Consider the following 25,438-nt stretch of genomic DNA (forward strand, 5'->3'; position numbering starts at 1 on the left):
TTGCTTGTAGGGTGGTGTAGTATGATGTTATTTAACTATGATTGCAATATTAGTGTCTGGAATATTTAAATAATATTGGCTGGCGTTGAGTGGTATATCAGATATACTCCATTAAGCTAATCAAAGATGAGTTCAATATCATGCTAGCTGAATGGAATATATCTGATATACCAACAAAAAAAAGCCAGCCAATATTATTATTATACATACACGTTCCTTTTGGGTGTTCAACGCGTCTTTCTCTTTCAAAATTCTCTCAAAATCTTCCATACTTAATGAAGCAAACCTGGTGGCCATATTTGTTTACAAATTGTCACAGTCGCTCACTAGCACGAACGTTTTGTCTCCGACGTGTGACGTCATGCTGTTTTGACAACCATGCAATATCCTAAACCATATTCAACGCTCATTCACCACTGGGTGGAGTGACGTAATACACATAGGATAAGCGATATGCTAACAGTATTGCATGCTATCAAACCAAATGAATGAAACCCGTGAGAAGGGAATTGAATACATGTTTTTATTACATCGAAAAAGTGTCCTGTATGTATGTATAATAATCTGGAATATAGCATCCTGACTAATCTCAGACTGAAATTTCCATGATGCAACAAATATAAAAAAACTTTGGCCAAAATAATAATAAGTTGATAAGTACTATATGGAGGGAATAAAACATAATGTGGTGTGTGTTATAAGAAAACAATCAATACCACACTGCCTATACAACAGCAGTTTACACATTTTCTTTTATTAAAATGTGCAATATTTACATTTGGACTATAGTATTTATTAAATGTAGTGTTTATATTTATTTATTATACACTTTATCCATTTTGGATTACATTTAATGTTGTAGAAAGTCAACAAATACAGCTATAAATAGTCATTCACTCACCAGCCTATTTTTCTTTCTTCTTTAAAAGAGAAAGTCATTTGTTATGAAAAGTTTTCCATCACGGAAATCTTAAAGGAAGAGCAGCTTTAGTTTTGAACCGGAGATTCCTTCCATAAATGTTAATGAACAGTGCTCGTTTTATAGAAATCTTCATTGTAGCGATTTGTCACTCTTGAAAGAATTTGTTTTTTATTAGCCTTTGATTATTTGAGTGTCTGCCATACAAGTCCCTGTGAATTACTTGCTATAGGGACACTATTAACATTAATATAAAGTAATGTGTAAAAAATCATCAACGCCTTCAGGATTCACCAGCTCTGTGGTATACGTTTAATATCATAAACTATATCCTAGCTATATTGCAACAGTGATTTGAGAGTGTTAGTTTCCTTCCCTGCAGAACCTGCCAGCCGACTCTATGAGTGATGCATCCTCAGTGTTGAGTCTGGTTGACAGTGAGAATCTGTTGGAAGACTTTGTCTCCAGTTCCAAAGCTTCTCAGCAGGGTGAGCTTTGCTCCAAGTGCTTCAGATTATCTTTTATCCACTTCAGGAGAGAAGCGTTGGATAATGTTTGCTCTCTGTACGTGCAGATATTAATGACAGCACCAGGAACAATGCCAATGTTGATGTTGAAGATGATGCAGATGATGAGGATCTCTTTGAATTGGCATCAGAGAAGAATGAAGAGGTTAACAGCAGTGTTGACAGTAAAGAGGAGGATGAGGAGGCTGAAGGTGTAGAAGAGCCTCCTGACGGACAATCAGATGGGGACAAGCCCGTTATTGAGCAGCTCAGCTTGCAGAGAACCATCGTCGAGGACATCAGGTTCACCCATTTCCAGTCTTATAATGGATTGCATTGGTTGTGTTATGTTCAGTTTCCCTGCAAACATTAATAAAAATCAGAGCATGAATTCAGTTGTTGTTTAAACTCTCTATATAATAATTTCTCTAATTAGTCTAATACTCTGCTGTATAAATCTAATCACATCATGGCACATGAATATAGCTGGTTTTATCTACTATTTCATATTATAACATTACAATAACTATAAATTGAATGTAAGATTATTAAGCCTAGAATTTTTTACTCATTTCACACTTGAAATAGTCTTATTCTATTGGCTTACGTAACATGTTTATTTCTTGAAATAAGCCAAATTGTCTTTCCATAGAATAAGACCATTTCAAATCTGAAATTAACAGTTACACAATATATCCAAATGTTTGTGGACACCTGACCATCACATCCATATGTCCTTGTTGAACATCGCATTCCAGATTTATTCTCCATTTTCAGTTCCAGTAAGCTCCACTCTCTGGGAAGGCTTTCACTAGATTTTGGAGTGTGGCTGTAGGGATTTACTCATTCAGCTACAAGAGCATTAATGAGGTCAGGCTCTGATGTTGGGTGAGCAGTCGGTGTTCCAGTTCATCCGAAAGGTGTTCAGTGGGGTTAAGGTCAGGGTTCTGTGCAGGACACTCAAGTTCTTCCACTCCAAACTTGGCAAACCATGTCTTAATGGAGCTCGCTTTGTGCACAGGAGCATTGGCATGCTGGAACAGGTTTGGGCTTCTTAGTTCCAGTGAAGGGAAATTGTAACACTGCAGCATGTAAAGACATCCTATACAATTGTGTGCTTTCAACAGTTTGGGGAAGAACCACATATGGATGTTCACAAACTTTTGGCCATATAATGTATGTCTATTTTTAGACTTGCAGGTCTTATGTTTGTTATATAATAATCTCTTCATGAGAAATATTCAATTCTTCCTTTATTCAAGATGTGTTCCCTTGCAAGCATCATTTTTGCAGTGCATTTTTGTGCCTTTATTGGACAGTTAGCTACTAGGCTGTAATTTATTTGTGTAATTTAAAACATTTCCACAGCGCACACACTCGTCCCATCAGCTATTTTTTAACAGAAATTAATTAATCTGCATTTTCCTTTATTTCAGTTGCAATTTTTTAATTTTTTTGTCATGACCCAAAGGCCAGGGAAACAGATAGGACCCAATGTGCAACTACAGGAAATGAGCAGAAGTGTACCTGAGGAGTTGGTTCGTGAGGAGATCAGGCAGGTGACAGGCACAGCAGCACAGACCAAAACCCAGTTAGTGAAATCCAGGAAGACAGCGACGAGTCCCAAAAACGGCAGGCAAAGTCGTAATCCAAAATGTAAACAAAGTCCCAATCCAAAATCACAGCGAGAGGTCCCAAAAAATGGCAGGCAAAATCGTAATCCAATAAATGTAAACAAAGTCAAGGAACAGAGCATGAACATGAACGTGAGTTAAACAAAACTCACGACGAGTATTTATCCATGCTGAATTAATCTCCTAGATGTGTTTATATAGAGTGGCTGATGACAAACACATAGCAAGTGCACTAACGCAGCACAGGGAGAATGGGGAAAATGCAGAGCGGAGCGCAAAGGCACAGATCAGGATCTGGAAGCTCTGGGCTGGATCGTGACAGTCCCCCCCCCCCATGGGCACCTCTGGGCATCCCAGACAGGGCTCCTGGTTTCTTGAGGTGGAAATCCCTGATGAGCACAGGGTCGAGGATGAAACATGCTGGCACCCGAAACCTCTCCTCTGGGCCATAGCCTCCCTAGTCGACCAGATACTATAGCCCCCGACCTATTCAACAGACCTTTAGTAGTTTCCTGACCATGTAGGCCTCCCCTCCATTGATGAGGGGAGCAGAAGAGGCTGGAGACCAGGGGTCTCAGTTGAGAGACATGAAAAGATGGGTGGAGCTGCCACATAGATCTGGGCAATGCCAATCTAACAGTCGTGGGACTAATGACCTTAGAAATAGGGAAGGGGCCTACAAACCTGAGGCCAGCTTTCATGAGGGGACCCTGAGGGGAAGATTGGCTGTGGACAGCATGACTTTTTGTCCCAGGCGGTAGACAGGAGCTGGTCTGTGATGTTGATCTGCCATCCTTTTGTATGCATGATTGGCACGCAATAGGTGACATCTGGCACACACCCAAAATCTGCGGCAGTGTTGGACAAAGGCTTGGGCTGATGGAACAGATGCCTCCTCCTCCTGTTCAAGGAAAAGAGGGGGCTGGTAATCGAGGCAACACTGGAAGGGAGTCAGCCTGGTGGATGATGAGGGAAGGCTGTTGTGGGCATATTCAATCCAAGGGAGCACCTGGCTCCTGGAAGATGAATTACCAGATGTTAAGCACCATAAAGTGACCTCCAGCTTCTGATTGGTGTGCTCTGTCTGCCCATTAGTCTGGGGGTGGTAACCTGAGGAGAGGCTGGGAGTGACCCCAATGAGCTTGCAGAACTCTTTCCAGAAATGAGTGGAGAACTGAATGCCTCTGTCAGACACAATGTCTGTAGGCAGACCGTGAATTTTGGATTCTTTATCTACACATGGTAGATAAACAGTTCTGCCATCTCTTTAGCTGAAGGCAGCTTAGGAAGGGGAACAAAGTGGGCCACCTTAGAGAAGCAATCGACGAGCATCATGATGCAAGTATTGCCTTTGGAGCTGGGGAGACCAGTGACAAAATCCACCACAATGTGGGACCAAGGACAGTGTGGTACATGTGGGGGTCTTAATAGTCCGGCAGCAGGTTGGTTGCTAGTCTTGTTCCTGGAGCAGATGTCACAGGCTGCCACAAATGTCTTAACGTCTTGCCACGTGGTCGGCCACCAGAAGTGTTGCCTGAGGATGGCAAGGGTCCGGGATGCTTCAGAGTGACAGGCTAGGAGGGAGCTGTGCCCCCACTGAAGTATTTGGGAGTGCACACAAGTGGTCACATACAGACATTGCCTGGTCCTGGATCACTGGACAGGGCGTTTTGGACAGTAGTTTCTATGTCGAGTCAGGCAGCAGCCACGAGGCAATGGGCAGGGAGGATGGGCTCTGTGGTGTCTTGCTGAGAGTCCAGAGAAAACTGCCTGGAAAGAGCATCTGGCTTGATGTTCTTAGAGACAGGTCTAAAGGAGAGCACAAAGTTGAAGCAGGAGAAAAACAGTGACCATCTGGCTTGACGTGTGTTGAGACGTTTGGCAGTCCTAAGGTACTCAAGATTTTTATGGTCTGTCCAAATGATAAATGGAATCTCAGTCCCTTCCAACCAATGCCTCCATTCTTCTAGGGCCAGCTTGATAGCTAGCAATTTGCGATCCCCAATGCCATAGTTGCATTTGGCTGGGGTCATGCGATAAGAAAAGAATGTGCAAGGGTGTACCTTATTATCCTTGGCTGACCTCTGGGATAGAACAGCCCTGATACCAGTGTCAGAGGCCTCCACTTCAAGAATGAACTGAATGGCAGGGTCTGGGATGATGAGAACTGGTGCTGTGGGGAATGTGCTCTTAAGAGGAGAGAAAGCTTTCTCAGCATGGTCTGTCCAACAGGGGACTGAGGAGACTGAGGTGCTTGGAGGATGTGAGTTCTGTCAGAGGAGCGGCAATGGTGCTATAGTTCTTGATGAACCTTCAGTCAAAGTTAGCAAACCCCAAAAAGTGCTGCAGTTCCTTACGGGAAGAGGTAACAGGCCATTCGAGGACTGCCTTGACCTTGTCGGGGTCCATTTGGACCACCCCAGTGGTAATCACAAAGCCCAAGAAGGACACGGTGCACTTGTGAAACTCGCACTTTTCTGCTTTGGTGAAGAGTTGGTTCTCTAAAAGTCATTGCAGGACCTTTCTGATGTGGGACCGATGGATCTCCAATGTGGGGGAGAAGATGAGGATATCATTGAAGTAAACAAAGACAAACTGGTTAATGAAACCTCACAAGACATCATTGATCAGGGCTTGGAAGACAGACGGGGCATTAGTAAGCCCAAAGGGAAGACCCAGATATTCATAGTGGCCTGTGGGGGTATTAAATGCCATCTTCTATTTGCCTTCTTCTCTTACTCATACCAGATGGTAAGCATTACAGAGGTCTAGCTTGGTAAAAAACTGAGCCCCTTGAAGTAATTTGAAGGCAGTGGACATGACTGGTAGGGGATAGTGGTTCCTGACAGTGATAGCATTAAGTCCCCAATAATCAATGCAGGGCCTGAGAGACTTATTTTTCTTTTCCACAAAAAAGAACCCTGCTTCAGCTGGACACGATGATAGGTGAATGATGCCAACCACTAGAGACTCCAAGATGTATTTGTCCATGGCCTCCCGCTCCAAGGGGGAGAGAGAGTAGATACGACCCCTGGGAGGTGTGGTCCCAGGTAACAGTTCTATGGTGCAATCGTAGGGTCAGTGTGGAGGAAGGGAGGTGGCATGAACCTTACTGAACACCACACAAAGGTCCAGATATTTGGGAGGCACATTAGAAAGATCAATAGTCTCATCTGGGTTGGTGACAAGGGGGGCCAGAGGAGTCTGAGCAGATGATAGACAGGAGGCCAGGCAATGAGTACTCCAAGAGAGAATGGTCCCATTGCTCCAGTTAATGTGGGGGTTGTGGAGCTGTAACCATGGAAGACCCAGGACAATAAACTCTATGGAGTCGTTCATGGCATAGAACAAAATTGATTCAATATGATTACCAGAAACCTTCAAAGTAACAGGGTCAGAGACACAGGAAATGGGGCTGAGTTCAGCCCTGTTCAGAGCTTGGGTGACAAGGGGGCAATCTAGCAGATGCAAAGGGATGCCCATTTCTTCTGCCCAGGAAGTCTTGATAAAGCTCTGGTCCGCACCGGAACCAATGAGGGCTTGAACAGACTGGACCTTGTTCTGGAATGAAATATCAAGTCAATGTTGACCTAACAGCAGGGGAAGTGTGTGTAGAGATGCCCACCTGTATCCCCACATCTACTGGTGGGCAGCCTTTGACTGGGCAGCAGGAGATGAAATGTCCAGGCTGTCCACAATAAAAATAGGAATTAGTTTCTTGACGGCATCTTCTTTCTTTGGGAGTTGCCCAAGTTCTGGGTTCAGCCTTTCAGCTCCATCTCCGGTCCCTTCTCTGGTTGTGCAGCAAAAGACACACATTCACCCGACCGGCCAGGTCGACTAAGCCTTCCAGGGTGTCAGGAAGATCATGCGGCGCAATCTGATCCAGGATGGCAGGATTTTAGTCCATGAAAGAAGGCATGATACAAGTCCAGAACTCAATGACGTAATCATGAACAGAGCAGGCACCTTGCTTCAGCCCCATCAACTGTCTCGTTGCATCCCTGCCCTTGGGGGAGTAGTCAAAAACCTTCTGCATCTCCTCAGAGAACTCCTTGAAACTTGAACAGTAGGGTGCCCTGGCATCCCAAACAGCTGTTTCCCACTCCCGTGCCTTTCCTGTTCAGAGCGTGATGACATAAGCTACTCAGGAGCTCTCAGATGGGAAAGCAGACGCCTGAAGTTCCATGGCCAAGGAGCACTGTGAGAGGAATGAACGGCACGTTCCGGGGGCACCATTGTACAGCTGTGGAGCGGGTAGTCAAGACTCACAGGAAGGGGGTAAGGTTGGAGCGGCTGATTGACTAGTTAGAGCTGACGCTGGTCGGCCTGTGATTGAAGCCTGGAGGCTCTCCATCTGTGAAGAGAGTCTTTGTAGGGTATCGGTGATGGAGGACATGCTTTGGCGAACTGCTATGATCTCTTGTTGATGAGATCCCAGAACAGAGCCCTGCTTAGCCAATGCTGATTTGAGTGTATCGTAGTCTGCTTGGTCCATGGTGTGGTGGATAAATTCTGTCACGACCCAAAGGCCAGGGAAACAGATAGGACTCAATGTGCAACTACAGGAAATGAACAGAAGCATACCTAAGGAGTTGGTTCGTGAGGAGGGCAGACAGGTGACTGGCACAACAGCACAATCCAAAAGCCACTTGGTGAAATCCAGGAAGACAGCGACGAGTCCCAAAAACAGCAGGCAAAGTCGTAATCCAAAACGTAAGCAAAGTCCCGAGCCAAAGTCACAGTGAGAGGTCCCAAAAAATGGCAGGCAAAATCGTAATCCAATAAACATAAACAAAGTCAAGGAACAGAGCATGAGCATGAATGTGAACGTGAGCTAGACAAAACTTACGGCGAGTATTTATCTGTGCTGAGTGAATCTCCTCGGTGTGTTTATATAGAGTGGTTGATGACAAGCACGTAGTAGGTGTGGTAACACAGCGCGGGGAGAATGGGGAAAAACGCAGAGCGGAGCGCAAAGGCACTGATCAGGATCTGGAAGTTCCAGGCTGAATCGTGACAATTTTTACTTTCTGTTAACTAAAAACCTGACTCTTGCTGGCTGTTTTCAATAAGTCCTTAAAGTCGCATTCTGATTGCCTTTGTCCTGTGTCCCGTGTAGGAAAAATGAGTTTGGTGTGGGAGTAGAGCTGAATGAAGCAGGTCAGAACCTGATGAAGAAGCAACAAGCGAGGCTCGGCCGCAGTCTCGAACGCCTCTCCACTGAACTATACAGCAAAGACACGCACTTTGTTCTGGAGCTAATTCAGGTTTGACTGCTAGAACAATCACACCTCCTGCAAAAGTGTATTTCATGTTGAGATGTGTGCATACAAGAAAGTGTACTTACTTTCTCTTATTGTGCTGATAACACATTTTATTCTGACACTTATTAATTTGTTGTGTCTTCGTATCTTTGTTATAGTTTAAAGCAGGGGTGTTCAAATTGATCCATAAAGGGCCGTGTGGCTGCAGGTTTTCATTCCAGCCATGCAGCAGCACACCTGACTTGGCTCATTCAATCAACTGAACTGTCTTCACACAGTCAAATACTTGCAGCCACACCCACCCTTGATTAAAGGGTGGGTGTGTCAGCTGATTGAATAAGCCAAATCAGGGTGCTGCTGCATGGCTGGAATGAAAACCTACAGCCACACGGCCCTTTATGGATCAATTTGAACACCCCTGGTTTAAAGCTTTGAATAAATTTTCTGCTGTGAAATCACTGTACTTTGTGTACTCTGTGCACAGAATGCTGATGATAACAGCTACCCACTAGATAGAAAAGAGGATCCTGCTTTGGCCTTTGTAGTGCAGAAAGACTGCATCACCATTCTAAACAACGAGTGTGGCTTTGAAGAGAAGAATGTGAGAGCTATCTGTGACGTGGGAAAGAGCACCAAGGGAAAACACACCTGTGGCTACATAGGTAAGCAACATGCCAGTTCCAGGCCACGTCAGAGTACAGATGCTTAATCCATCATGTGTCGTGTGGACAATCACACTAAATAATTCACTCTGTTCCTCTTCCCCAGGAATAAATTGCTGCTAGGAATTACAGATTTTCTTGCCAGGGTTTGTTGCACTAGAGTTATATAGAGTATATTTCTTGTCCTTTTTTGAACTACTGCATGATTTCTTGTTCACTGTATAAAAAAAATAAATAAATTTAAAAAAATCTGGTGGGGCGGCACGGTGGTGTAGTAGTTAGCGCTGTCACCTCACAGCAAGAAGGTCCGGGTTCGAGCCCCGTGGCCGATGAGGAGAGTTTGCATGTTCTCCCCGTGTCTTCCGGGTGCTCCGGTTTCCCCCACAGTCCAAAGACATGCAGGTTAGGTTAACAGGTGACTCTAAATTGACCGTAGGTGTGAATGTGAGTGTGAATGGTTGTCTGTGTCTATGTGTCAGCCCTGTGATGACCTGGTGACTTGTCCAGGGTGTACCCCGCCTTTCACCCGTAGTCAGCTGGGATAGGCTCCAGCTTGCCTGCGACCCTATAGAACAGGATAAAGCGGCTAGAGATAATGAGATGAGATGAAAAAAATCTGGTTGGTTTCCACCATTTTTTCCCCCGAACAGACTGAGGTGGGGGTGGAGTCATGGGGTTTAGGGCGGGCTTTCCCAGTGACTTAATGTACTTGTGCAGAGGCCATGGCTTAAACATTTTTTCCCATGTTCTACATGTTTTCTGGTATATTTGTTTTAGTAAGAATAAGAAACATCAAGTACCGCACTTTTAATTGTGCCACACAGGCAAATATTGTGTTTTGTAGAGAAACTGATCTGTGAAAACAAGCATGTGTACTATTATAAATATACTAGCATTAGTAATCTATGTTGTGACACAAGTGTTGAGTTACACTGATAAAAAACGCAAAGTGAGAATTGGCATTTATCACGTTTAAATTTCACTTCTGTCCAGTTTCCATTGCAGACTTGGACTGCACAGTGAATGTTGTATTTTATGGTGATGAATTAATTTATTTAAATTAATTAAAATCTTAATTTTATATTAAGAAACTGTGCTAATGGGAAATTGCACTTTTTGCATAAAATCTCTTATGGAAGAAAAATGTGATTTCCATTGCCATGTTTTTGATTTCACATTGTCTTTAAAATGCCGTATGGCTTTTCATTTCTTTTTCAGTTTCAGTTTAATTATTTTTTCATACAGGGCAGAAAGGCATTGGCTTTAAATCAGTTTTTAAAGTCACAGACTGTCCTGAGATCCACTCCAATGGCTTCCATATCCTATTTGACAAGACCAGCAGCGACATGGGTTACATCCTGCCTCACTGGGTGGAGAAGGAGAGGCCTGTGCCATCTGTTGCCAAGGAGATAGCTGAGAAAAGGTTTAAAAAATGTTTTTTTCTATTTAAACACAAGATGTTCCAGTGTATATTCTGTGTTCACACTTATTTTATGTTTAGTATATGGTACACACTGCATATTGCTAAATACATAATTAAATATAGTGTTTAACCAAATAACATTGGCAAATAGTCTTTAGTGGAGAGCCAGTCCCAATGAAGGAGGCGTGGCCTTTGTGCCTGTCAGTCACAGTTGCAAAGGCATGGCCTCAGTTCTTGCTGAGGAAGTAGATGTGTCAGTTAATATTGTAATGTGTAATCATTACTTCACATGTGGTTTTAAATTGCACGTGAAGTAGAGAGAAAGACTTTAATAGAACTTGCGGATACCCATAGACATCCTGATCCTGTTCCATCTTTTGCTTTTCCTCTATAGCTGGGCCACAAAGATCTTCCTGCCTCTTCGATCAGAAAGCTACCAGACCAAAAACCTTTTCCATGATGTGCACCCATCCCTCCTGCTGTTTCTCCACCGTCTCCGCTCCATCACTATCTACAGTGAGGTGAGCAGTGGATGTGTCATTGTCGCTGCTGCACAGAACAACGCAGCTCTAAATGAGGAAGGCTCATGTGGTGTGTTTGGATTGTGAGACAGGCTGAGAAGAAAGTGGTGTCCATGACGAGACGAGATCTGACTGATAACATCCTGGAGGTGGAGCACACGGGAGGTGTGGAGCGCTGGCTGGTCATCAAGAAAATACTGTACCCTACGAAGGTCTCATACTCACACACACACACACACACTACTCACTTATTGATGCTGCTTTTTTCTCTACTCCTTCTGAGAGTCTTGGTCTGAGTTCCAACTTTTCTTGGGTTTTATTCAGGTTTTTGCAGTTGTCTGGGACTGAGTGTGTCATGGCCATTTTATACCTTGTACCTAATGCACTTCTTATTTCCATCTGATTAGAATGGCAATTATTATTAACTTTTTATTAACTACCAAGGGGAACTGAATTAATTTCCTTTGTCATGAGACCTTTTTGAATGTAGTATCCAGTTCCCGCTGATTCTCTCCGTCATCCTATTTCTATCTTAATTTTCACAAGGAAATTGGATGGTGAGGAGGAACGATTTCTCCTTCATTATAACTGTGGAATCTTGAGTGCAATTCATTGATTAATTTGTTCCCTAACTGCACAGTGTTTTTTTTTTTTTCAGTTTGCCTTTTCATTGCAGGTTGAACAGTCTCTCTCTGTCTGTGTGTGTAGATTAAAGTGGATGTGGAATCGACAGAGCTAGCGCTTGCCTTCCAGCTCAGTAATGGCTCCGAGGGTGAAGTGAAGGTTCAGCCTCGGCAGCAGCCCGTCTTCGCATTCCTGCCCCTGCGAAGCTTCGGCTTCCGCTTCATCGTCCAAGGTTTGACTTCACACCCGTATTCGATCACTCAGATTATATTGACTGCTGTTCACTGTCATGTTGAAACAATGAAGATGAAGTAAGGCTACTTATAAGTAGCGCAGCAGATGAGTGTTCACCCTGTAGTCCAGAGAACGGGAGTTTGAATCCTGACGATGCCACAGTCATGCCAAGACATCAAAATTGTTCATCTCCCTGTCAGCCAAAATGACACTAGCCAATCTTGGGCATCTATGAATTCATGTATACAGAAGAGGGCAGATAGCATTTCCTTCAACTGTGTTCTGCTGCCCTGTGATGCAGCAATTCAAACAATCCCTAGTTGGTAGCTGCCATATGATCAGGGGAGAACAAGCTAATGGGTGGGAATTCACCAAAACTAAAATTAGGGAGAAAATGGGAGAATATTGGCATTTTCACTCTTTCATCTACTGGGTAGTGGATTTTTGTCAAACATAAGGGTGGCCTGAGAACAAATACAATCTGTATAAGGTGACAGTGGTGTGGCACATGTGAAATACAGTTGTATTGTAAGCTTTAAAGAATTAGCGATTTACATAGTGTGTTGATTTTAAATTTTTTTTTTCAGTTTTTTTTCTTACTAATGGGATGTGAGGAAAGGGCCATTCATATTCAGAATAAAGACAAAGGCAATAGTGTTTTTATGTGTAATATGAGAAACTATATAAAACTCTGCCTCTTTTCTTGGGTCCCTTCAGGAGATTTTGACATTCCTTCTTCTCGAGAGGATGTTGATAGAGACAGTTCCTGGAATCAATGGCTCCGGTCTGAAATCCCACAACTCTTCCTGCAAGCTATGGATGTTTTCAGTGTAAGCACAGAGTGGCATAGAATGAGATTATAGACTGTAATGTATATCATGTACGCTCTCTCTCTCTCTCTCTCTCTCTCTCTCACATGCACACAAAATCTGTTCTTCTGATTGATCACCTTTATCCTGAAATAATTTCTGTCCTGATAGGAGGTACAATATCACCATCCACCTGAGTAGTTTAACAAGGATGTACGGTCTGGTCCATAAGTATTTGGACAGCGACACAATTTTGCCTCTGTTCACCACCACAACAGATTTGAAATGATGCAATCAATGTGTCACTGAAGTGTGGACTTTCCACTTTAATTCTAGACATTCAACAAAAATTTTGCATTAACTGCTTAGTTATTACATAGTCCCTCTATTTTCACAGGCTCAAAAATAATCGGACAGTTGACTGCTAAATAGTTTCATGGCCAGGTGTGGCCTGTTTCCTCAATTTTTCCTGACCATTTAAGGAGATAAAAGGTCTGGGGTTGGCGCTGTGTTCATGACAACTCTCAATATGTGGACCAAAGAGATGTCGATGCAAGGGAATGAGATGATCATTAGGCTGAGAAAACAAACCACCCCTGTCAGAGAGGATAGCAGAAACCTTAAATGTGACCAAATCCACACCAATTTGGTACATTCTTAAAAAGAAGGAATGCAAATCATACTCCTTCAGTCACCATATTTCAATCCATTGGGGAGATTTTGGAGTCATATGTTAGACAACACACTCCACCATCATCTTCAAAACACTAATTAAGGGAATATCATTTTGAAAGAACCAAATGATACAGTACCAGAGTCTTTACCAAGGTGCATTAAAGCTGTTCTGGTAACTAATGGTGGCCCAACACCTTAATAACACGCTTTGTTGTTGTTTTTCCCCCTTTTAATTTGTCACCCATCTTTATATACAGTATGTCACATCATGTTAAATTTGCATATGGCTTGCAAATATATCCTTAGATTTATATGATTAATGCACAGTTGTTTCAAATATGTTACAGAGTCACCCCGAGTTTACTGGGTTGCAGGGACTCTGCCACTTCTTGCAGTATATCCCTCAGCCTAGTGAGATCCTGGACTTTTTCAACCCTGTGGCCAAACAGATCATCCAGCTGCTGAAGGGGAAACCGTGCCTTCCAATCAAGATGGACAGCAGTGAGTCTGCAATGCATGTTTTCACTCTAGTGATGTCTGAGTCTTCACGTTAACGTGTGTACACACTGTATATATTTGAAAACAGAGGGCAGGTTTGAAAATCTTGGCAGTTACACACCAACAGACCTCAAAGCCTGTCAAGTGACCTGAATGATCCATAGGTGTAAATCATACACAGAAATTCAGTGTTGATTCACTACTACTTAATAGATTTCATTTCAAAATGGCCTGGATGATTGATGACATACTGTAGGTGTTTGCTTTTCTTATTGCTTTTGGACTGCATAAGAATTGCTTACTATAAAATCTGTGGTGTTGCAGAGGGCAGAGTGGAGTTCAAGTTGCCTTCGCAGGTGGCTGTGTGCCAGGACCCACTGTTCCAGGACGTGATTGGAGGAGAGGAGTTGTATAAGCACCTGAACCTTTCATACCTTCACCCTGCACTGCAGTCATCACTGTCATCTTCTCTGCTCACTGCTCTGGGTGTCCAGCGGCTGAAGGCTCCTAACATCACCACCGTCATCTGTGCAATGGCCAAGAGTCTCGTACAAGAGGACGATATTCACTCAGGTATAATAGCTCATAAGGGCTGAGAGCCGACTCTGTTGTATGGTTTGAATTTAAATGCATATGTAAAGAGGGTCTTTTTTTTGAGTTCTGTTTCATTTCTCCAGATGCCAGTCTGAAAAAGCTGGCCAAGCTGCTGGCATGTAATTTCCGTGCTCTGGAAACTGAGTACAATGAGGTGGATAGCCTCCTCCAGGCCCTCCGAGAGGTTCCCATGATCCCTCTGGCAGACGGCCGTGTGGTGGCTCTCAGTGCAGAGGGTGTCTTCTTTCCTCTCACTGAGAAGACTCACAAAGGTATGACTGAAAAAAGCTCTGCATTATATTCTAACCTGCACAGTTATTTGCAATTAAAATAATTACATGCTGCTTTGTTTCCTTTCTGGCTTTGCTGCTGTTTTTGTAAACAGCCTCATTTTACACTTACTGTATTTCAACTCAGCTTTATTTATGTGGCACCTTTTGTATTTGAAAAGGGTCACAAGGCAGCTAAATAATACAGTACAAACCAGTAATTCAGCAAAAACAGTGGACAAAAGAATATGAATGCAATAAAAACAAGAAACAAGACTATATGTTTTAGCCTGGATCTGCTACTTTATTAGAATTTTCAATAAATTTGTGTAAACGTAGTGAATAAATAGATCCTGAATTAATTAAATAAGTCATCATGGACACCGGAATAGTGAAAGTAGTCATGACATTGGTGCTCATTCCTTTCTTCTTCTCTATGAGATAATATTGTGTAGATGTGTATTGGCTGTCAAATAAGTCCTAAAAGATGGTGTCTTCTGCAGCAAAAGCCAGAGAGATTTATAAAGAAGTATTATAACCCTTAGTGGCAGGTGAGGCTGTGGCGAAAAGCAGAGAATAGATGAATTAAATATTAATGCTTGTGCTCAACGAAATCATGCTAGCATCACTGGAAGTGGGTCATAGGCACTCTTATGCTGTGAAAGCCACACCCCCTCATGCAACACATCCATTTCATGTACATTATCGCAGGTCTGGATGATCTGTACAAGGACCTGAGCATCATAGAGCCGCGGCTGCTGGAATGTCTGGATAAGTTGGGTAACTCTCAGGTGCGCGAGCTGCTCTGTAGACTGCAGGTTCATGAACTGGAGCCCAAAGAGGTGCTGCAGAAGCACATCTACCCCATACTGAAGAACGCTGCTTGGAAGGTCAGAGCACATCATGCTCAGTCATGCTGATGAGAGTGCTAGTGTGTGCTGGTCTGATTTATTTTTGTTTTGTGAAAGAGAGTGATGTCTCATATTTTACGAAGTAATGCTTGTTCCAACATTTAGGTAAGGAATAAACCACAACAGGGTGTGCTGTTCAAGGAAAATAATGGAAACTGTACCTTTGAACAACAGATATTGTCACAAAGCAACTTTACAGAAATCAAGATATAAATTTTAATTTAAGTTTGTCCTTAATGAACAGTTTGTCTTTTTAATTTAAGTTTGTCCTTAAGGAAGCCGAAGGCAATGGTGGCAAGGAAAAACTCTCTGAGCCCACAAATCGAAGAGACACATTAAAAATTTTAATCCAATTACAATTAATATTGTGGAATATCTGGGAAATATGTTCACTTATATTAATAGCTAGGCATGTAACGATGGATTGAATGATGATAAATCGCGATACAAATTTATAACGATGCAAATCGATGAAATAAAAAATGAACCATGATTATTAACAGGCTGCAAAATCTTTGTTTTTCCAATCTGTAATTGTGTCATTTAGACAGCAGGGGGACGTAAATAGAGGGCTTGCATGCGACTTCACAGTAGGCAGAAGAAACACAGCTCTAATGCTGCAAAAACACAGAAAAAACATCTAAAAATGTTAAAGAGCTGTTGTGTGACTGACTGTACAAATAGATTTAACAAGAAATCAGAGCTCCGTTTTTACAGACTGCCAAAAGCTAAAGAAAAGAGAAGCAAATAGAGGTAGTGAAAATGTTCATAAAAGTTTATTAAGAAAAGGATTATTTGTTAACTTTTTTATTTAAAAGGAATATTTTAGTTAATAGTCTATTATGTTTTACTCCAACCTTTAAAATGTGGTTAAATAATTATTGTTGGTTATTAAGAAAATGAAAGAAAAGTTTTTTTTTCTTTTTTAATTTAACAAAAAATAATTTAACTCGATAAAGTATAGGAAAAAATAAATGTGGGGTTTTTTTTTATTATCAAAAAATTTCCTTCATTTAATTTCTTTTTAAAATACTGTGTGGGAAAATCAAATCGTGAACCCAATATTGTGAATCGAATCGTGAATCAGGTGAACATGCCGATTAACAACAGCTATAAACAATCACCAGCCTCTCTTTTTTTCTTTCAAATTATATGACAAAAAATAATGCTTGTCATGTTACTGAGGCTCCGCAAACCTGTGCCAGAAAACTTAAAGGAACAGCATTACCTTTGAACAGCTTTACCTTTGAACAGCTTTACCTTTGACTGTTACAAAGCACTGACACTGGAGACTCCTTCCAAACATGCTGAGTAAAAATCTCCTTACTGAAAAATGGCACCATATCAATGATTACGTGTGTTTATATAGCACATCCACCCTACAAGTCCCTGTGTTACTACAGAAACAGATTTTATAAAGGCTCATTAATATTAAATTTGTCTTGCAGCTGTTACAGAAAATGAATCACCACATTCTGACCAATCAGAATAGAATATTCAACAGTGCTATGGTATCGACTTTTATAATTACATTACATTAATGGCATTTAGCAGACGCTCTTATCCAGAGCGATGTACAACATATCCAAGGCAGCCTGGGGAGCAGTTAGGGGTTGGGTACCTTGATCAAGGGCACTTCAGCCATTCCTGCTGGTCCAGGGAATTGAACCAGTGACCTCTTGGTCCCAATTTTCATGAACATGAAAATTTAAATAATTATTAATCATCTCTACTTCCAGTTGAATACTGCTGCTACAAATGAAGATATGAATATGTGAATGTGAAACAGCACATACAGTAAACTGTATTAATATTGACATTATTATTATTATGCACAATTCTTTCACCCACAGGAAAAGCCGAAGGGCATCACTGTCAGCTACCTGGTGTTTATAAAGGAGCATTCGCAGGAGCAAGACTACAGAGTGCTGAGGGAAGCTATCCCCGTACTCACCAACAAGGGTTTCCTCTGCCCCGGCCAAAGCAAAGTGCAGTTCTCCAAAGAGTATGGCAACATGGACCTGCCCACCAAGCTACCTGGTAAATACCACACTCTGCCTGTCAGCCTGCATTTGTATGCCAAACACAAATACTTCTGCTCATACATATGGCACTAGAAATGATGAAACTGTTTGGCACTATATATAATAAATAGTAAATAATAATAATACAACAAATAGCTCTATTCCACAACTGTAGTAATTGATAGAACCGCTCAACTACGTAAAGAGAAACGACATCCATCATTACTTTAAGACATGAAGCGTCTTTTAATTAATAAAAATAAAGAAAAACCACTGAATTAGAAGGGGTGTCCAAACTTTTGACTGGTACTGGATATTCACAGCACATGAAAACCCCACACACTCAAAGTTATTACAAAAGTACACTTTCAAATTTCTGAGACAGCTAAAAAAGTTCATTTTTGAACATGAGCCGAATGCAGATAGAACCTTATTGCTCTGTAAGAGCAGACACTGTTTTGAAACATTACATTACTTTTTTTTTCCACAATACCGTGTGCAATATTTTTCCCCCCAACATATGTGCAATATTTACTTTCAGCACTAGGTTAGTCTCTGCATAACTTATCTTATTTCTCCTGCTAAAATCCTAACTACTGAGGCACTGGTTTTTGCATTTTCTATTCCCCTTATGTAACCTACAGTATTTCTATTGCTGTTCTATTAGGCAGTGTTTTTTTTTCCCTCCAGCTTGTATTGTTGTATTTTAACTTATACTGTATAGCGCAAAGGGGCGGCACGGTGGTGCAGTGGTTAGCACTGTCGCCTCACAGCAAGAAGGTCCTGGGTTCAAGCCCAGCGGCTAGCCTTTCTGTGTGGAGGTTGCATGTTCTCCCTGTGTTTGTGTGGGTTTCCTCCGGGTGCTCCGGTTTCCCCCACAGTCCAAAGACACGCAGGTTAGGTTAATTGGTGGCTCTAAATTGACCGTGAATGGTTGTTTGTCTCTGTGTTAGCCCTGCGATAACCTGGCGACTTGTCCAGGGTGTACCTCGCCTGGGATAGGCTGCAGCTTGCCTGCGACCCTGTAGAACAGGATAAGTGGCTACAGATAATGGATAGATGTATAGGGCATCTTCTGGCACAATAATTTCCCATGGGATTAATAAAGTTTTATCTTATCTTATTACATGAATGGCATTTAGCAGATGCTCTTATTCAGAGTGACGTACAACATACCCAGAGCAGCCCAGGGAGCAGTTGGGGGTTAGGTGCTTTGCTCAAGGGCACTTCAGCCATTCCTACTGGTCCAAGGAATCAAACTGGCAACCTTTTCGTCCCAAAGCTGCTTCTCTAACTTTTAGGCCATGGCTTCCCCTATATGGTTTGGCTCAATCTCTCTCAATATAAAAGAATGAGATCTTGCAGTAGAACTCAGTTAACAGAGACACCGTTGTCTCAATTAAGACAGCATTATCATTATATCTACTTTTCAGTCAGTTTTATTTTCCTGGATGTACTCTCACAGTGAAACTGTTCCAGACTATGACAGGTAGAACCACAACGTACTGAGGTCAAGGACAAATAATTAAAATGAATTCATTAGAAATGTGAGAGTATGGTTGTTGGATGGATGCTTAATGTAAAAGCTTGGACTTGGCTACACCTTGCTGTCACTGTCCTCTCTCATCCCCCTCTGTTTTTCTCTTTCCCGTTCCATCTTCCTCTCCACCTCTCCCTCTCAGGTGTGGACTGGGTGCTGCTGGATCCATGCTACCTGCATGATGGAGATGTATCAGGATGGAGGGATTTCTTGAGTGACCTTGGAGTGAGGGATCTTCTCATTTTCAGGAAGGAGCAACGCACCCTCAGAGCCACTGAGATGGTAACTGAGTGTTATTCATAACAGCAGTCTGCTATTCAGAAATAACAAACCATTCAATGCTGTAATTGACCAATCAGAATTGTGGATTTAATACAGCCATGAAATAATTTCTAATAATGGCACATGTTAAAGTTTAAGTGTTTTACTCCTCTCATACACAGTAATTTACCAATGCAGTTGTGTTCATTTGCTGTAGTCATGTGTTTTTAGTGAGGACCACACTGGGAGAGGTGAAATGCCTGCAGAAATGATAGGATTCAGAGACATGCTGGATTTGCAGCACTCATGCATCTGACCTACATTTCTGCAATTTGCTATGCTGCTTTGAAAAGAGCTTTAAGTGTGACTCTCTTCTGCACTCAAGTCAGTGTGAGATTGCTGCTTGCAGTGAGGAACACTTTCAGTGCTGTAACTGGAATGAAGGCTTCTTTAACACCTTAAATTCTCTTCTGTCATTCCCCTATAGACTTTCTTTCTGGTCACATTCCCATGCTGCTTTGTTTAACTGCATCTGGAGCCCTAATATTGAAAACTGCTATATTAGTAGAGAGATTTTATTCCAGTGTCGCTTTTGAGTTGCTCTGAAGAAATAGTGTGTAAATATGAAAGTACATTTTGGTTCAACGTGCTGCTTCATAGCAGCAAATAAAACAATGTATAAATGCATAAATAAAAATGCTCTCCATAGCATCCTCTGATGCACACATTAGGACATATCATCAGTGTTGTTTCCTGGAGTCATTGGGTGTTTTGGGTCTTACACAGACACGCTCTTTCAGATGACCTGACCAAGGCTGATCAGACCTTGGCCTGTGTCCTAGTGGCATACTTCTGCCCCCACTGCTCCCCCCTCTTCAACCAGAGCCATCTGGATGCACTCTCTATTGCCTCCATGTTGTTACCAATGGCTCTTCTGCCGGCACCAGTTATACCCAGGGTTCCATCAGCCTTGTACAGGGAGTGACCAGCAAATCCCCTATAGCTCACCTCCACTGGCATACATCTGGTCTGCCATCCATTCCTCCAACACCCCTCCAAAACCTCCTTGCATCTTGCCCTCTTCCTTTCTTGAGCCTCCTCCATCCTCTCTTCCCAGGGTGCTGTCAGCTCCAGCAGTATCAGCTGCTTTGTAGCCTCTGAGACCAAAATGATGTCAGATCTCAATGTGGACTGGGTGATGTGTGATGGAATTTTCAGTTGCCTTTCCAGGTCAACCATCATCCTCCAGTCTGCACCTGTGGAGAGCAAACCTACAGAGCAGTCTTTTAGTGTTCCTTCAGCACCTGTCTCTCCTTAACAAAGTAGATGCCCTTGGCTGCAGCACAGGTGTATCTGCTATCCTTGATCCCCTTGATGATTACCTCAGTGATGGACTTGAGGACCTGGTCATGTCTCCAGCGATACTGGCCATCACTCAGTGCCTTTGAGCAGCTGCTCAGGATGTGCTCAAGGGTTCCTGTCGTAGAATACAGGGAGCATGCAGGTGTTTCTACTTTATCCCATGTGAACAGGTTGAATGGGCTTGGAAGGAAGTCATAGACACCCTGAATCAAGAACTTGATTCTCTGGGGATTCCCACTTCCAGATATCCTTCCAGGTGACACTCTGCTCAATTGCCTGTTCCCACTTCATCCAGGCACCTTGCTTCTACATGGCCACTGTGCTGCTGATTCATTCATTCATTCTCCACTGACGCTCCTTCTGCACCTGCTTCCACTTCTTCCTCCCACTAGCAGAGTCATACGAGGACTTTGGTAGGCTCCCGAGTCCAGCTCTGCCCTGCACCACACTCCCAAGGATGGCCTTGTGCTTCAGCCAATTTTCTGCCTGCTGGACTGCCTCTGCTGCCCTCCACTTCCTTCCTGTCCTCACCACAATCCCTGCACCAGACACTTTGGTGTCTCTGGATTCCACGTACTGCAGGTGTTCCCATGCATGTGCCATGATGAATTCCTCCCTGACTGAGCTGAACGGGAGCCTGAGCTTGTTGCTGTTCCCATATAGCGTGATGCTGCTCAGGCTGCATGGCAGACCCAGCCATCTGTGTAGATGGCTGCTTACCTTGCACTCCACACATTCCACAAGAGTTATGGGGACTTCATAGATAAGCAGAGGCCAGAGGATTCTTGGGAGGATTCCGTGTTGGTAGACCCAAGCCTTAAATCTTCCAGGGAGTCCAGACTTCTCCACTGCTCTTAACCAGCCCTCCAGATCAGCACTGGTTGCTTTGATGGAATCTGTGTCCTTCAGGCTGCAGTTGAAGACCTTCCTGAGACTCTTCACTGGTTTTTCTGTGACTGATGGAATCTGCACTTCTCCCAGTCTGAAGCGGAACTTGTCTGTGATCTTCCCTCTTTTCAGAACCAAGGACCTGGACTTTACAGGTTTGAACCTCATGCATGCCCATGACATGAGTTTCTCTAACCCTTGGAGGATCCACCTAGCACAGTTGTTGTTGTAACTGTGAGATCATCCATGAAGACTCTTATGAGAGGCTGCCTTATTCATGACTTGCTGAGAGGGCCCCAGCATTCCCTTTCCGCTGCTTTAACCAGCATATTCATTGCCAGTGTGAACAGGGTACACCCAGTGATTATCCCGACTTCCAGTTGGTGCCAGTCTGATATCACCTGGTCAGCGGAGACTCAAGTTGAACCTGCTGTAATAGTCCAGGATAAGTTCTTTCACCTTCTGGAGTATGTGATGTTTTTCCCAATGCGATCTTGACCAGCTTGTGGGGCAATGACCCATAGGCATTGTTATGGTCCAGCCACAGTATAGCCAGGTCTTCTCTGCCCTCTCTTGCCTCCCTGATGAGCTGGGTCACCACGCCTGTGTGTTCAAGGCAACCAGGAACTCCTGGTATGCCCCCTTTTTGTACCGATGTGTCAATGTATTTGTTGTTCAACAGGAAGTTGGAGAGTCTCTTGGCCATGATGCTGAAGAAGATTTTACTCTCTATTCTGAGCAAGGAGATGACTCTGAATTGGTTCACCAATTCCTCCTCTTTGGAAATGTACACTCTCTCAGCATATCTCCATGCTTGGGGGACCTTCCCTCTCCTCCAGATCACCTTCAGGGCCCTCCAAAGCCAATGGAGTAGCTTTGGGCAGTTCTTATACACCTTGTAGGGTACGCCACTTGGGCCTGGTGCGGAGCTTGATCTTGCTCTCCTGACCACCCCATACGTTTTGCTTAGGCAGGCTCCTTCAGGTTGAAGTCTGATGTTGGCTCTGCTGGAGTTACTAGTGCATTGCATGGACTCAGTGGCTGTTCTCTGCTGGCATTACTCAGGTGCCAAATTTTGAAATGCAAAAATATGATTTAATACAGAATAATAAAAAAAAAGTACAAAAATTCAATTTGTTGAAACATCAGCATAATGGATTATTACAAACATTATATATATATATCTCATCTCATCTCATTATCTCTAGCCGCTTTATCCTTCTACAGGGTCGCAGGCAAGCTGGAGCCTATCCCAGCTGACTATGGGCGAAAGGCGGGGTACACCCTGGACAAGTCGCCAGCTCATCACAGGGCTGACACATAGACACAAACAATCATTCACACTCACATTCACACCTACGGTCAATTTAGAGTCACCAGTTAACCTAACCTGCATGTCTTTGGACTGTGGGGGAAACCGGAGCACCCGGAGGAAACCCACGCGGACACGGGGAGAACATGCAAACTCCACACAGAAGGGCCCTCGCCGGCCCCGGGGCTCGAACCCAGGACCTTCTTGCTGTGAGGCGACAGCGCTAACCACTACACCACCGTGCCGCCCTTATATATATATATATATATATATATATATTAGTCCCACAGCCTGTTCCAGTACCTGGACCAGAACCAGTCCCACAGCCTGCATGAGAGCCAGTATCTGAACCAGAGCACCAGCCAGAGTCACACTGCTGCGTGCTGATGCGTGTCAGGTCCTCATCCCCCAGGCCAGGAAAAATGGATTTTTGCTCCCAGAGGGAGCTCTTTGAGGGGGGTTCTGTCAGTCCTGTGCACTTTGACACATGCACCAGTTGAATTCTCAGGTGCGCTCTGGACTGCGCGTGCACCAAGTGGACTCTCACATCCATGCTGTTAATCATGCACACCTGCACAGGATTACGGTGCGTCAGCACGCCTGTATAAAGATTGAGCAAGTATTATGCCACACCAGTCATACATTACCGAGCCTTATATTTCCCGTGCTGAAACAGGTTTTCCAATCCTTTCTGTTCCTTATTTCTGTTTTCATCTTTGCCTGATTCAGTCTGTTTGTGCCTTGCCTGACATTTTGCTAGTTTCAAGTTTATGAGATTGCCTGCCGATTTTGGATTGTTTGCCTGTGTGTTTTCACTATTTCAAATAAAGATTCCTTCTGCACTTGCATCCATCTCCTACCGCATCTCTGGCAAGGATGTTTTGTATAAAGTTTTTATTTATTGGATTTGCAAAAAATAAAAATGCTCCGTTTCTCAAAATCCAATGAATGTGGACAGAAGAAAACAGTTATTCCACTCAATCTCGTCATACATGGCTTATAGCCGACTTGGCATTACATGCCTCGGCTATCCGCTCATGTACAACTTGATTTCGTGGAATAACTTAATTATCATTATTATTTATTTGGTTGTTATAGTTACATTTTCTAATTGGTCTTCTGTTTTTCTATATTAAGTTCTTGTGAGGTTGCGTTTAATTTCTTTTAGTAAGTTAATTACAATTGTATTATCTGTTTTTTTTTGGTGTATCTGTATTTGTAAAGACATATTATTTAATTTAGAAATTTCTAGATGTTTTATTAAGTCAATTTGTTGTGCAATTCTTTAATCAGTTTGCTCAATATATTTTTTTAATCTGTGGGTGGTAGAAAAGGGCAACTGGACTTGCTTGAAGATTCTTGAAAACGTTTCACCTCTCATCCGAAAGGCTTCCTCAGTTCTGTCTGACTAATGAGGAGTATCAGATATTTATCCTCTCATGGATCAGAATCAGAATTCTGATGACAAGCTCATCTAAGGTGTCGTTGAGGCATCATGTTGGTGTGGGTCACTGGAGGCTGGGTGTGAACGGCGAGTCATTAGGGTGATCAAAGGATCGCCCGTTAGGGTGATCAATGGAAAGCTGACTCTCTCTGTCCTCCTGTGAGTCACCGAAAACAGCTGGGTCTTGGTGTGCATCCAGCTGTTTGGGAAGAGTGCCCAAGACCGTATTGTAGATGGTTGATAAATGATGTCTTAGACCCCCACCTCTGTTCAGTGATGGCCGTTCCAGGTTGACAAAAATGGCTTCTTTAACTCCTCGCTCATACCAACGATCCTCTCTGGCTAAAATGCGTACGTTACCATCCTGAAATGAGTGTCCTTTGTTGTTAAGATGAATGTAGACAGCTGAGTCCAGGCCTGAGGAGCTGGCTCTCCTGTGTTGAGCCAAGCGCCTGTATAGCAGTTGTTTTGTTTCCTCAATATACGAGTCCGTGCATTCCTCACTGCACTGAATTGCATACACTACGTTGTCCTGTTTGTGTCTGGGTATTCTGTCCTTAGGGTGGACCAGTTTCTGCTTCAGGGTGTTACTGGGTCTGAAATGTACCGGAATGTTGTGTTTGTAGAAGATCCTCCTGAGTTTCTCAGATAGACCAGAAATGAGACAGACAGAACTGAGGAAGCCTTTCGGATGAGAGGTGAAACGTTTTCAAGAATCTTCAAGCAAGTCCAGTTGCCCTTTTCTACCACCCACAGTTTACTATGACCTGGATGATTGACAATCTTCACAGACATATTTTTTTAATCTTTTTTTTTTTTTTACCTCCTTCCATCTTCTATTATTTGTCAAGGCATCAAGCCCATGGGCAGTGGAGGCAGAGCTGTGGCCCAAAACTGATGATAAACTGTATGTCATAGAGGATAGTCAGTGTGAAGAGCTCCACTCACTGATAACGGCAGATCAACTTCCCTCTGACATCAAACTGCAGCAAAGACATGCTCTGATCAACCTGCTGGAGAACAACTGGGACACTGGGTATGTCATATATATATATACACAC

The 25,438-nt window shown here is 43.1% G+C and overlaps 1 protein-coding gene across 5 annotated transcripts in view; it reads left to right on the forward strand.

Moving 5' to 3' along the window:
- wu:fj29h11 (uncharacterized) overlaps positions 1-25,438 on the forward strand; it is an 80,759-nt gene that overhangs the window by 37,480 nt on the left and 17,841 nt on the right. For all 5 annotated transcript variants that reach the window (XM_060939634.1, XM_060939635.1, XM_060939636.1 and 2 more), the window contains 16 exons: positions 1,302-1,407; positions 1,494-1,728; positions 8,182-8,329; positions 8,811-8,988; positions 10,234-10,411; positions 10,806-10,932; positions 11,025-11,144; positions 11,641-11,788; positions 12,508-12,620; positions 13,622-13,775; positions 14,097-14,345; positions 14,450-14,638; positions 15,347-15,525; positions 17,400-17,586; positions 19,253-19,392; positions 25,229-25,413. In XM_060939634.1, coding sequence (XP_060795617.1) covers positions 1,302-1,407; positions 1,494-1,728; positions 8,182-8,329; positions 8,811-8,988; positions 10,234-10,411; positions 10,806-10,932; positions 11,025-11,144; positions 11,641-11,788; positions 12,508-12,620; positions 13,622-13,775; positions 14,097-14,345; positions 14,450-14,638; positions 15,347-15,525; positions 17,400-17,586; positions 19,253-19,392; positions 25,229-25,413 — 2,636 coding nt within the window. The remainder of the gene's footprint in view (positions 1-1,301; positions 1,408-1,493; positions 1,729-8,181; positions 8,330-8,810; positions 8,989-10,233; positions 10,412-10,805; positions 10,933-11,024; positions 11,145-11,640; positions 11,789-12,507; positions 12,621-13,621; positions 13,776-14,096; positions 14,346-14,449; positions 14,639-15,346; positions 15,526-17,399; positions 17,587-19,252; positions 19,393-25,228; positions 25,414-25,438) is intronic.

Source organism: Neoarius graeffei, chromosome 14 (genome assembly GCF_027579695.1).
Source record: "Neoarius graeffei isolate fNeoGra1 chromosome 14, fNeoGra1.pri, whole genome shotgun sequence".
Lineage (NCBI taxonomy): Eukaryota > Metazoa > Chordata > Actinopteri > Siluriformes > Ariidae > Neoarius > Neoarius graeffei.